A 12,545-nucleotide genomic window follows, 5' to 3' on the forward strand; every position below is an offset into this window, starting at 1 on the left:
CCCGCGCTCGGGCTGCCCGCGGCTGCCTGTGCGGCTGCTGCCACAGCTGCTCCGGTACCACCGGAGCTCGCCCGCCCTTCCCGCGCCGCGATCCCCCTCGCCGGGCGGCCCCGCGCTCTTCACCGGGCGGCGGGCGGGATCCGGGCGGCGCGGCGGGCTGGCACCGCGGCGGGCAGGCAGCACAGCGGGCGCCTGTGCGCGCCGAGCGCGGGAGGCCCCCGGCGGCGCCGTCCGCCGTGCGCGGGCCGGGCCTGGGGCCGGTGTCGGTGTCGGACCTGAGGCCGGTGTCGGGCCTGGGGCCGGTGTCGGTGCCGGAGCTGGGGCCGGGAGCGGGGCCGGGATGCGGCTGCAGTGCGAGGTGGAGGTGGTCAGCCGGCTGCTGCCCACCTGCGGGCTGCGGGGCCGCGGCCGCGGGGCCAGGGCGCTGCTGTCGCTCGGCCGCCCGCCCGGCGCGGCCGGCGGCGGGGTGTACCTGATGGTGTGCACGGCGCGGGACCGCGGCGGGGCTCGCTACAAGGTGGGCCGGCGGGGCGGGGAGGGGAGGGGAGGGGAGGGGGTGGCCGGGGCGGCGCTGACCCGCTGTGCCCGCAGGTGCAGCAGAACGTGGAGCGGCTCTTCGCGCGCTTCGTGGAGGAGGGAAAGGCCACGGTGCGGCTGCGGGAGCCCGCGGTGGATCTGTGCCTCAGCAAGGTGCGAGCGGGAACGGGAACGGGGCTCCGGAACGCCACCCGACAGAGCCGGGGCTCTGCGGGCTCTGACCCGCCGCGGCAAGGGGCAGCGGGATGTTAGAGTTCCAGAATGGTTTGGGTTGGAAGGGAACTTAAATCCCATTTCACTCCATTCTCTGCTGTTGGGCATCTTCCACTGTCCCAGGCTGCTTCAAGCCCCAATGTCCAGCCTGGCCTTGGACACCGCCAGTGATCCAGGGGCACCACAGCTTCTCTGGGAATTCCATCCCAGCCTCTCCCCACCCTCCCAGCCAGGAATTCCTTCCCAATATCCAATCTATCCCTGTCCTCTGGCAGTGAGAAGCCATTCCCTCTTTTCTGGGCTGTGTTCTTCTTGCTCCTTCAGAAGTCCATTTTTATGTTGCTCTTTATGTTACATTTAGGAACAACTTTTTTCACCCCTCTGATGCACTGTTGCTCTCTGGCCTTAAATTCCACCAAATAGTTGTTCCTTACAGTCTTTCTGGTGGAAAATGAACGGAGAATCCTCTTGTTTTTGTGGGCAAACATCAGTGCCCACTGTGGCTTTCAAACCACACATAAATCAGGGCACAGGCACCATCTCACCTTATTTCAAACACCAGTATTTATTTACAGTTCATAGATGATTTGGAGGCTGTAAAGTATTTTTAACAATGTTAAACTCACCCCAAAAAATCGCATATCAACTCTGCATTCTCATGGCATTTTCTTCTGTGCCTGTTGCAGGAATCTTCTGTAGCCCTGTAGGAGAGCAAAGTGGGACAGTTTTTCTAAAACCTCTGAGTTCTTACCCAAAACTTTAGAGTCAGGCTGTGTCAGGAAAAGCAAATAATGTTGATTGCTGGTTTGGAAAATCCTTTTGCCTTTCTGTTATCTGACTCTGAGGAAGGCAACCTTAATTTTATGAACCTGTTAAAGGGTTAAGTAGAAAAGGAAGAGACCAAAGCCAATTAATTTTTTCCTGTTAGAAGCCAATGTGCTCTGTATCTCAAAAATTAAGGCTCTTGTATTAGATCCAGAATATCTTCTGCTTCCTTTACTCTGAATTTTTCTGCTGGAGAGTGAGAAATCAAAAAGTTTATCTCAAAATATTACAGGTTCCTCTGAAATGCTCCAAATCCAGAACACAAATCTAAGATATTGCGTAATTTTTCTGTAGTTTTCTGCCAGATTTTTATTATTTTACTACAGAAAAGCTTTTTAACTCTCAAAGATGCACAAAACCTTTGTGGAAAAGAGATTTCCAGGTACTGGAAATGGGAATATTGGTTATGTGCAGCTGCCCTGGGAAATCCCCCTGTTTGTGCTCTGCCAGGCACTGGATTTGCTGCACTCAGCCAGCTCAGGAATTGAGTTGGGAAACACCAGAGCAGAGCAGTCAACCCTGGAGCAGCACTAATCAAGTCTGGGTGTTCTGTGAGGTTTATTTCCCATCAGCAGCTCTGTGCCTGTTTCCCTGGATCCTCCTCAGCTTTGATTTCCTCAGCATCACTCACGGAGCTCTGAGACTTGGGAGGCATCAACACATTAAACTCCTTTCCCAGCATCATCTCTGTGGCTGAGACTTCAAGGCTTGTGGCAGGAAATTGCATCCTGAGCTCTTCCAACTAATCATTGGGTTTGTTTTTTTTTTTCTTCCTTAGATGTATCTTAGTGTTTTGCTCATGACATTCAGGGTTTCTCAACAACAGGTTTAGAGATCCTGCATGGCCCTTAGGGAGGTGTTTGGAGGAAATTTTGCTTCGTGCTTGAGAGCAAAGAAATCCTGCCTGTAACTTCATTCTGTCCTTACAGATCTGGAGGACATTTTTGGCTTAATTCCCATTTTATTTATCTTGGAAATGCCACAAATCTGCCTGGAATTAGGGAAATTCTGTAGCCAAATGTGTGTGTTTAGCTGAGATAATGAGTTAGAGATACAGTCAGTTATGTTTGACCTTTAATGTCTTTATCTGTCTCACATTTCCATTCAGGATTATCTCCAATATCCCTGTTTTGTTGTGCTGGATGCTTACAGCACTTTATGTACTCTAGTCCTGAACCCTCTCAAATTTGCTCTAAACTAACACATTTAGGAGCAAAATTGTCTTTCAGGTGCCAAATGTGTCACTGAGCTTGGGCAAGTCACAGCTGAGAACACAGGGACAACCTCTGGGCTCCAGAGCTCTGCCAAAACTCCAAGTTTGTTCTTTCCTTTTATTTCTGTGGCTGCATTGTGGTTTTTATTTTGGAATTCACTTTTTAGCACAGTGTCTGTCAGCTGCACATCAGCTGGAGCAGAGACTTGCTGGAAAATCTAGAAGAGAAATATTTGGCCACCCTGCTGTTCATAAAAGCAAATTAGATCAGTGCAACAGATGCATCACAGCTTTCTGGATCTTTATTTAAGTACAAGTCACCTGATACTCTGTTCTTACTGAAAGTCAGTGGGAGCTTTTAACAGCTTCCCACTGCCAGAGGGCAGGGAGAGATGGGATTTTGGGAAGGAATTCCTGGCTGGGAGGGTGAGGAGGCTCTGGAATAGAATTCCCAGAGAAGCTGTGGCTGCCCCATGACCCCTGGCAGTGTCCAAGGCCAGGTTGGACATTGGGGTTGGAGCAGCCTGGGACAGTGGAAGGTGTCCCTGCCATGGCTGGGGTGGCACTGGATGGGATTTAATGTCCCTTTCAACCCAAACCATTCTGGGATTTTACTGCCATTATATTGTATCCCACATAAAGCATTATTTGGTCTTTGTAAAGAATTTTCCTCGTGTCTGCTTTTGGCTCAGCCAGAGCTGTGTGTAGCCACAAGCACTGACTTCACCTGCCTTGAAGCTTTCCACCTTCCTTTATGTTGGATTTAACCCCAACTTCCATCCTTTTCCAGGAATTCCTTCCAGGAATCATTGCCTCAAGTTTTAGACCTCTGGTTGCCCTGTGTGTGTTTGTTCTTTATCCTGATGGATTTTAGGGAGGTCCCAGTGCATCAGGGGTTTTTTCTATACTTTATTTTCCACTGTGTATTTGGTGCTTTGCTCCTTCCCTGGGTGCTGCAGCACAGTTTGACCCACATTATTCATAACAGAGCTGTTCCCTCTGCAATCCCATTGCCCTGCTGAGTTACACACACAAAACAGCTCAGAAAGTGTAAATGAGTGAGAACAATGAACTCTTTAACTCCAGCCTTGTGTTCTCCTGCAGGCAAATGTGACCAATTTAAAGACTTTCCTTTCAGCCGTGAGACTGGCTCACCAAGGCAGCGACACAGGAGCTCTCCCTCTCTCACCTCTGGTCCCAGCCAAGAACTCCGACGTGGAGAAACCCAAGACCAAAATGATCATCACTTCCAGGAGGGATTATCCCCTCACCAAGAGCTTCCCTTTCTCCCTGGAGCACCTGCAGACCTCCTACTGCAAGCTGGCCAGGATCGACGCGAGGGTGCTGTGCCTGAAGAAGCTGCGCAAGCTGGACCTGAGCCACAACCACATCCAGCAGCTGCCGGCCGCGCTGGGCGAGCTGGTGTGCCTGCAGGAGCTGGACCTGCACGACAACCACCTGGAGGCCTTCAGCGGGGCTCTGTGCAGCTCCAGCCTGCAGAAATCCCTGCAGCTGCTGGACCTGAGCCAGAACCAGATCCAGGCTCTGCCCATTGAGCTGTGCCGGCTGCGGGCTCTGGTGCAGCTGAAGCTGGATGACAACGCCCTGCTGCGGCTGCCCTGCAGGATCGGGCAGCTGAGCCGCCTGCGCTTCCTGTCGGCAGCGCGCAACAAGCTGCCCTTCCTGCCCAGTGACTTCAGGAAACTCTCGCTGGAGAACCTGGATCTCTTTGGCAATCCCTTTGAGCAGCCCAACCCGCTGGTTCCCAACATCCAGCTGAAAATCCCATTGACTCTGTTGGAGTGTGCTGCCAGGGCCACCATCAATCACAGGTAAGGGCAGCGAGGGGCACAGCTGGCACTGCCCCTTCACACCTCTCCAGTCCCACTTTCCCTCACTTGGCTCTTTCTTTTCCCCTCGTTGCCTGTTGCTCATCACCTATTACATTAATAAGATTAACATTCCTTTGAATTCCACTTGTCAAATCACCAGGATAAGGCAGGGAATTGGTGCCTTGGAAGCATTTAGGGAAAGTGAGAGGTTGAAGTGTTTTCATCCTCCAAAGGGGGATGAACAGAATATTTTTTGCCATCTTTGGGAAAAGAGAATCAGTTCTACAACCCTGAACCCCTTCTGCTGCAGGCTTCTCCCTGCCACAGGTTTTCCATAAGCTCCTGATCTCCCTTGGTGTTGCAGTGAGGGTGTTCTGGCTTATTCAGAGAAGCCCAGGCTTGAGGTAATTTAAAAAATATTATTTCACCAAGTAAATACCATCCTCCCAGGCTGCTATTTATCAGCTCCCTGCTCTTCCCCCACACCAATTCCATCACTCCACCCCTGATCCTTGGTGCACCAGGGTGCTCCAGGTACCAGCTGCTGCTGTTCCCACCCTGTTCTGGGTGGAAAGGGAGCACACAGACAGAAATTTGGCACAGAAAGGGGTGAGAGAGAGGCTTCAAGTGCCCCTAATCTCCATCCTGTGCCTGTTCCTGCCTGGAGGGTGGGGAGTGCCCCATAAACCCGGGGTAATGGTGCAGAAATTTGCACCAAAGGCATCCACAGGCACACCCTGAAGGGGGCTGAGCCACCACATGTTCTGGGCCAAATCATCCACTTCTGACCTTGATGATTATATCAATTCAACCCCACATGGCTCCTTTCCCAAATTTATATAAATTACAGTGGGTTTTGATGTAAATATTAAAGTTGTGGTTTTTTCTAGAGGATCTAGACCCCAGCACTGGTCAGATTTCAGTTACTGTAAAAACCTTGAGAAAAAGACGAAACAGAAGGAAGGAAGATGCAAAAATAATATTTGGAAATCCTTCAATGGATTCCAATATTTGGAAACCTTCAAGCAGGGAAAGTACCAGAGCTCTGATTATGCTTTCCTGACCAGAAAAAAGGGTGTTCTGAAATTAAGGTGGTGAAAAAAAGCCCACAGGAGTCGTAGCTGTGTGAGTGATGGTGTGTGGAAAGAATTGGGAATGTGTAGGTGGAGGCAGGATGTGAGTCAGTGGGATCTGTGCTGAGTTTGGAGTGCCAGCTGGGCACTGCTGAGACCCACACTCCAGTTAGCCTGACTGAATTCTTCAGGGGAATTATTTATTTTGTACCCCAAACTCAGCACTGCTCCACTGCAGATTCCAAAAGGAGCAATTCCTGTTCCTGACTCTGGATGTCATTGCTGACACGATGCATGGAGAGAGCTGTGCAGCAAGAGAACTTTCAGTTTCATGCCTGCAGGGCAGTGCTGCTGCAAAAGGTTCACTTTATCTCCCACTTTCTCTGAGTTGTGGTTTAATGCTGCTGCTCCTTGGTGTAAGAGAGGGAGGAGTAAATCATGGGTGCTGTGCCAGGCCAGGGTGAAACACAAACATCTCCCTGGGGAATGTGAGGGAAGAACAGAATGTGCCCAGTTGTCTCATTATTCTTAATCTTCCTTTAATTCCCTAATTCTCATTACTCCTAATCTTTCTAATTCCCTAGCTGGCTGTGGCCCAGGCTGTCAGGAGTGCCATGAGCTCCCTGTTGTGGTGTCTCCTGGAGTTCATGTCCTTAGGGACTGTCCTGAGAAGCAGCATTTCATTCCTAACCACTCCAAAATCTCCCCTTTTCCATGTCTGTGCTCTGGGAACAGTGAATAAGTCTGTCCCAGCTGGTACCTGTGGTCTGTCCCAGCATTTGGGTTAATCCTGTGGTGAATTCACCTTTCCTCCTCTCATTCCACAGAATCCCTTACGGCTGTCACCTCCTCCCTTCCCACCTCTGTAAGGATCTGGAAGTGGCCAAGACGTGTCAGTGTGGCAGTTCCTGCCTGAGCAGCTTCATCCAGACCACAGTGACCATGAACCTGCACCACGTGGCTCACACCGTGGTGCTCGTGGACAACATGGGAGGCACAGAAGCTCCCATCCTCTGCTACTTCTGCTCCCTGGACTGCTACTCCCAGTTCCTGGACAGACACCTCCAGAGCAGTGGCTGAGCAGGATGGTGCCACAGCTCTGCCTGATGTTGTGCCCAGGGATGGAGGAGCCTGGTTGTTGCCCACCCGTGGTGTCAAATCCCTCTGGGAGTGAGGGACACACAGCCTGAGCCAGGCCTGACTCTTCCTTCACCCTCTGGAATCTCCTTTGGTGGAAACACAAAGCAGTGTTTAGCTGGAGAGAACCTTCCTCAGAATGTATTTTCGGTTTCCTGCTCCCGGGGCTTTGCTCGGAGTGCCACAGCAGTTTGCCATGTTTTGTGGTTCCTTCTTGGAAAGAAGGAGGAGGTGAGTTCATCCCAAACTCAGCCCCACGAGGCTCTGAGCTCTGCCCACGGGCAGGGACTGCACTCCACTCTCCCCAGCTGCTCCACTGTGGAGGAGAAATCACATCCAAACCGTTATGTAATTCCAGGTGCTTCTTTTTTAAAGGTTCTGTTACAACATTCCCACTTGGAGCAGGGACCAGCATTGCTGGGTTTTTACCAGAGCAAATGTTTTCTCTCTTTGTGATACCAGAAATATCTTTTTTTTCTAAACACGTGCCTGAAACTTTGTTTCTTATCCCTCATGTTTTAACGATTCTTGAATTTGTTTCACTGTGCTGACTTATTAAATTTTGAAACCCTTCTAGGGACTTGTGGATTGTGTTTTGTCTGAGGAGTTTTCCATCCAGTGTATTCCAGGAATTAACTGCATGCCATTTTCTGGGGAAGACACCAAAATACTGAGTGAATCCACAAACTCTTATTTCATGTCTTGTTAGCTGCTCCATGACTGGGAGATTGGAGCAGCAGGGAACAAAGGTCCCTTGAGAAGTTTTTAGGAATCTCATGTCCTGGAACATGTGATGGCTTGGAGGCAGAAGTGGTACTGAGGGCCAGCTGGGGGAGGTTTAGGTTGGATATTGGGAAAAATTGCTCCTGGAAGGGATGGTCTGGCACTGGGCAGTGGTGGATTCCCCATCCCTGGAGGGATTGAAGATCCATGTGGATGTGGCACTTGGGGACATGGGGCAGTGGTGGCCTTGGCAGTGCTGAGGAATGGTTGGACTCAGAATTAAAATCCAATTTTTATGATTCCATGGTCCTATGAATGACACCTTTCCCACCTCAGCAGAGCTAACCCCGGGCTGATGCTGCTGTAAAGGCAGAGAGGTTCCCCCTGCAGCACCCCAGGGGTTATTCACACAGAAAAACACCTTCTGGGTGGAGCACAGGATCACAGGGAAGTGGGGCAGGAACACAACACTGGGCTCCTGTGGGGCTGCAGGAATTTTGGATACAGATGGGGTGTCTGTGCAGTGACCCAGAGCCTCCTGGGGAGCCCTGCTGGATTCCATCCCTCACAATCCCAGGGTGGTTTGGGTTGGAAAAGACCCTAAATCCCACCCAGTGGCACCCCAGGGACACCTCCCACTGTCCCAGGCTGCTCCAGCCTGGCCTTGGACACTGCCAGGGATCCAGGGGCAGCCACAGCTTCTCTGGGAATTCCATCCCAGCCAGCAATTCCCAATTCCCAATCTCCCATCTCTCCCTGCCCTCTGGCAGTTAAAGCCATTCCCTGTGTCCTGTCCCTCCATTCTCTCAGCCAAGCGATCAGGGATGTGTTTATCCTGGTGCTGCCTGGGTGACAGGAAAATTAACAGAGGAATTCTCACCTAATTGCAATTACAGATTTGTTTGATCATAGCCTCATAAATTTAAACTATTTTACAAATTATTCTCATTCTAGAATATCTTCCTATATTCCTGAAATTCTGGAATTATTACGTGTTATCCTTGTAATCATAGAGTTAGTTTATTACTTCTTACTCTTAAAATTTTAGAATTATGTTCTAACCTGATTCTTGCAGTGCTGGAGTTATTTCCTCACGTTATTCTCACAGCTGCTGAATTATTGCATTCTTGCAATTCAGTGATTTTAAAGCATTATTCTTGCTATTCTAGATTTCCCCCTATTATTTTATCTTCCTATGTATTATACTTGCCAAATCAAATATGTTTTCCTTATGTTGTTCTTGCAATTGTAAAATTATTTTACTCTTATATTAATGTCAAAAACTTCAGAGTCATTTTATACTTGCGACTCAAGAAATAATCTGTTTTAACCTTTGAATGCTGGAGTGAAATTGTTAATTCTTGCCAGTCCAGAATGGGTTTGTAATCCTAATCTTTCAAATCCAGAATAATTTTCTTTTATTCTGTCCATCTTAAAATCGTTTTCTTTCAACCCGAGAATTATTCTACCTTATTCTTTCAATCCTACAGTGATTGTATCTTATTCTTGCATTTCTAGAATGATTTTTCACCTCATTCTTGCCACTGCAGAATAGTTTTTAATGTGCTGTTCCTCAAACCCAGTATTCCCTTCTCTTCTCTATTACTCTCTGGGATCCCGGATGGTTCCCGTATGTTATTTCCTGCATTCCCAGCGTTATTTTCTGCATTCCCACCGTTATTTCCTGCATTCCCACCGTTATTTCCTGCATTCCCAGAGATATTTTCTGCATTCCCAGAGTTATTTTCCCGTTTTTCCCAATCCCGAAGGATTCCCCATCCCTTCCCGCCCCCCCACTCCCCTCCCCTGGCCCCGCCCCCTCCCGGCGCCGCCCAATCAGAGCGCGGTGCGGCGGCGGCGGCTGCGCGGCCCCCCCAGCGCGGCGGAAGCGCCGGGGAGTTGATTGACAGCTCCTCCGGCCAATGGCGTTGCGGCGGCGGGCGCGCCGGCGGCCAATGGGGAACGGCGACGTGTGCGCGCGGGGCGGCGGCGGCGCGCGCGCGCTGGGAGCGGGAGCGGCGGCGGCGGCGGCGGCGGGAGCGGCGGAGCGGGGCCGCCGCCGCCGGGACCATGCGGCTGCGCGTCTACAAGCGCAAGGTGCTGCTCCTGGCGCTGGCCCTGGCGCTCTGCGCCCTGGCGCTCTGGGGCACCGGCGGCGGCGGACGGCGGCGGCAGCAGCAGCAGCAGCAGCAGCGGGGCGGTCCCGGTAGCACCGGGGAGCCGCCGCGGGTCAGCGAGCTCCCGCCGCCGGTGCCGCGCCGCCCCGCAGCCAACGCGTCGGCCGCCGTGGCGGCGGAGGTGCTGTCCGAGAACGCCACGCTGACTTACCGCTCGCTCGTGTACCGCCTGAACTTCGACCAGCCGGTGCGGAACGCCGGGCGCTTCCCGGCGCGGCCCGACGTGGTGCTCGTGGTGCAGGTGCACGACCGCGCCGAGCACCTGCGGCTGCTGCTCGAGTCGCTGCGGCGGGCGGCGGGCGTGGAGAACGTGCTGCTGGTGCTCAGCCACGACCTGTGGGCCGAGGAGCTCAACCGGCTGGCGGCCCGCGTGGACTTCTGCCCGGTGCTGCAGGTGTTCTTCCCGTTCAGCATCCAGCTGTACCCGCGCGAGTTCCCGGGCCACGACCCCCGCGACTGCCCCCGCGACGTGGGCAAGGCGGCGGCGCTGCGGCTGGGCTGCATCAACGCCGAGTTCCCCGACTCGTTCGGGCACTACCGCGAGGCGCGCTTCGCGCAGACCAAGCACCACTGGTGGTGGAAGCTGCACTTCGTGTGGGAGCGCGTGCGCGCGCTGCGGGAGCACGCGGGGCCCGTGCTCTTCCTGGAGGAGGATCACTACCTGGCGCCCGACTTCTACCACGTCCTCAAGCGGCTCTGGGCGCTGCGGCAGCGCGAGTGCCCCGAGTGCCAGCTCGTGTCGCTGGGCACCTACAGCCCCGTGCGGGGAGGCTTCGCCGGCCGCGCCGACAAGGTGGAGGTGAAGACGTGGAAGTCCACGGAGCACAACATGGGCATGGCGTTCGGCAGAGACACCTACCAGAAGCTCATCGAGTGCACGGACGCCTTCTGCACCTACGATGACTACAACTGGGACTGGACTCTGCAGCACTTGACTGTCTCTTGTCTTCCAAAGTTCTGGAAAGTGCTGGTTCCCGAAATCCCCAGGATTTTTCACACGGGGGACTGTGGCATGCACCACAAGAAATCCTGCAGACCGTCCACCCAGAGTGCCAAAATCGACTCTCTCTTGAGCAGCAACCAACAGTACCTGTTTCCCGAGGAGATGAGTGTCAGTAAAAGGTACTCCATGGCTCCCCTGTCCCCTCACGTCAAGAACGGAGGCTGGGGTGACATCAGGGACCACGAACTCTGTAAGAGTTACCGCAGACTCCAGTGAGGAACCTTCTCGCAGCCTTCTTTCCTTCTGGACTTGTTCCATTGTGTCTTTCACAGGCACACACACACACGTGTATAAACAGCATTTATTGAGTTGGTTTCTGCTTTAATATGAATAAACATTCTTGTTTAAGGTGTCCCAAAATAGTAATCTCTCATGTTTGAGCAACCACGTTTTGGAAACGGGTGACGTGCTGCAGCCCCTACGCAAAAAGTGACCTGCTGCTGTGTTTGCTGGGAGGAGGAGGAGGAGGAGGAGGAGAACACTTTTAAGTGCATCTTTTTTGGTGCTTCAAAGCTCTGGTGGTGCCTGGGGTCCCACCCGGGGTCACCCCAATCCCCCAGTCCCGGTTCGGTTGCGCTGTGTCGATGAATATATGAAGGATGAAAACAAAAAATAAATTTCATTGTTTTTACTACGATGTAGATAAATATATGATTTTTTTAGTTCTGCCGAAATAAAAAAAATTCAGTTGTTTTGTAAGCCTAGAGAAGTTTTTGATTGTCAGCAAAAGGATGATGTCATCTTGTGTTCCTAAAAAGTCAGGATGGGAGGGAGGGGGAAGTTTCTCTTCTTTAATCCCGAGGGCTGGACACGTGCCATCACCCCTTCTAGCAGTGTGCATTTAACTTCATTAAATTTTTAATGACACTCATTAATTGAGGCAGAAAAGACGAGTAGATTGGTGGCACAGCATCTCTTTTGTTTGGATTTTTTAAAGAAAAAAGTTGCTTTCGAATTAGTCAGCTGTGTAAAACTGCTGTGTGGTGGGAATGGGCTGAGCTGGAGCCGTTTGTTAGTGTTAGTGCTGCTGCTTTCATGCCACTCCTCTTTGAACCACAACTGTGGCAGAAGCACCTCAGCAGCTTTTGGTGGAACAGAGAAATACGTCAGAGAAAGAAAACGCTGCTCTTCTCTTTTTCCAGGGGTTATTTAACTGTGATTTTGCAATGTGATTGCTCTGTGTTCTGTTCCACGGGGTCAGGGCTGGTGCTGAGGCTGTGCTGGTGCTGAAGCTCTCCGAGACCTTTCCCAAAAAGCTGATGGGAGTTAAGCTGAGCCCAGCAAAGCTGCAGCAGGATGTGCCACCAGGGAGGGTGAGGCAGGTGTTCTGGGCAGCTGTGGCTTCTGCTGAGCTCGGAAAGTAATGCTCACAGCAAACCCCCACTGCCCAAACTCGTGTTTCACAGAGAAATGTGACAGAAATTCCAGAGCAGACCCGAAACCAGCCAAATTTAACTCCTCTGAAGCACCTCTGTGTCTTGCAGCACTCAAAAGGAAACAGAAGTGAGAGAAAACAGAGTTCAGCAGCAGTGGGAAAGGGGAACAGGAAGTTTATTATTAGATGTGCTCTCTTGGTTATTGTGCTTCAGCGAGGTGAGAAATGCTGAAACTCGAGGGAAACGCCGAAAAATAAATCTAATCTGGATAAAGAGAATCCATTTCGTGAATTGTAAATACTTCAGAGCAGACATGCACCCAGAGGATGTTCTTGTGCAATGGAATTTGTTCAGCTGGGGGATATCTGGGTGCTGCAGATCGGAAGCACAGCGCTAGGATGGAATACAGGGTGTAAATGTTGATTATTTCTAGGAG

The 12,545-nt window shown here is 51.7% G+C and overlaps 2 protein-coding genes across 2 annotated transcripts; both read left to right on the forward strand.

The window, feature by feature from the left end:
* The first annotated feature begins 234 nt into the window (after nt 1–234).
* On the forward strand, nt 235–7,408 carry LRR1 (leucine rich repeat protein 1). The gene is made up of 4 exons (XM_085060924.1): nt 235–517; nt 592–690; nt 3,893–4,620; nt 6,521–7,408. Exons 1-4 carry the CDS (start codon nt 341–343, stop codon nt 6,771–6,773), a joined length of 1,257 nt encoding a protein of 418 aa, XP_084917050.1. The 5' UTR covers nt 235–340; the 3' UTR covers nt 6,774–7,408.
* Nucleotides 7,409–9,548: 2,140 nt separating this feature from the next.
* MGAT2 (alpha-1,6-mannosyl-glycoprotein 2-beta-N-acetylglucosaminyltransferase) lies at nt 9,549–11,432 on the forward strand. Its single transcript, XM_085060923.1, has one exon. The coding sequence runs from the start codon at nt 9,624–9,626 to the stop codon at nt 10,947–10,949; it is 1,326 nt and encodes a 441-aa protein (XP_084917049.1). The 5' UTR covers nt 9,549–9,623; the 3' UTR covers nt 10,950–11,432.
* The last annotated feature ends 1,113 nt before the right edge of the window (nt 11,433–12,545 follow it).

Source organism: Lichenostomus cassidix, chromosome 5 (assembly GCF_008360975.1).
Source record: "Lichenostomus cassidix isolate B80296 chromosome 5, HeHo_3.0, whole genome shotgun sequence".
Taxonomy (NCBI): Eukaryota; Metazoa; Chordata; class Aves; order Passeriformes; family Meliphagidae; genus Lichenostomus; species Lichenostomus cassidix.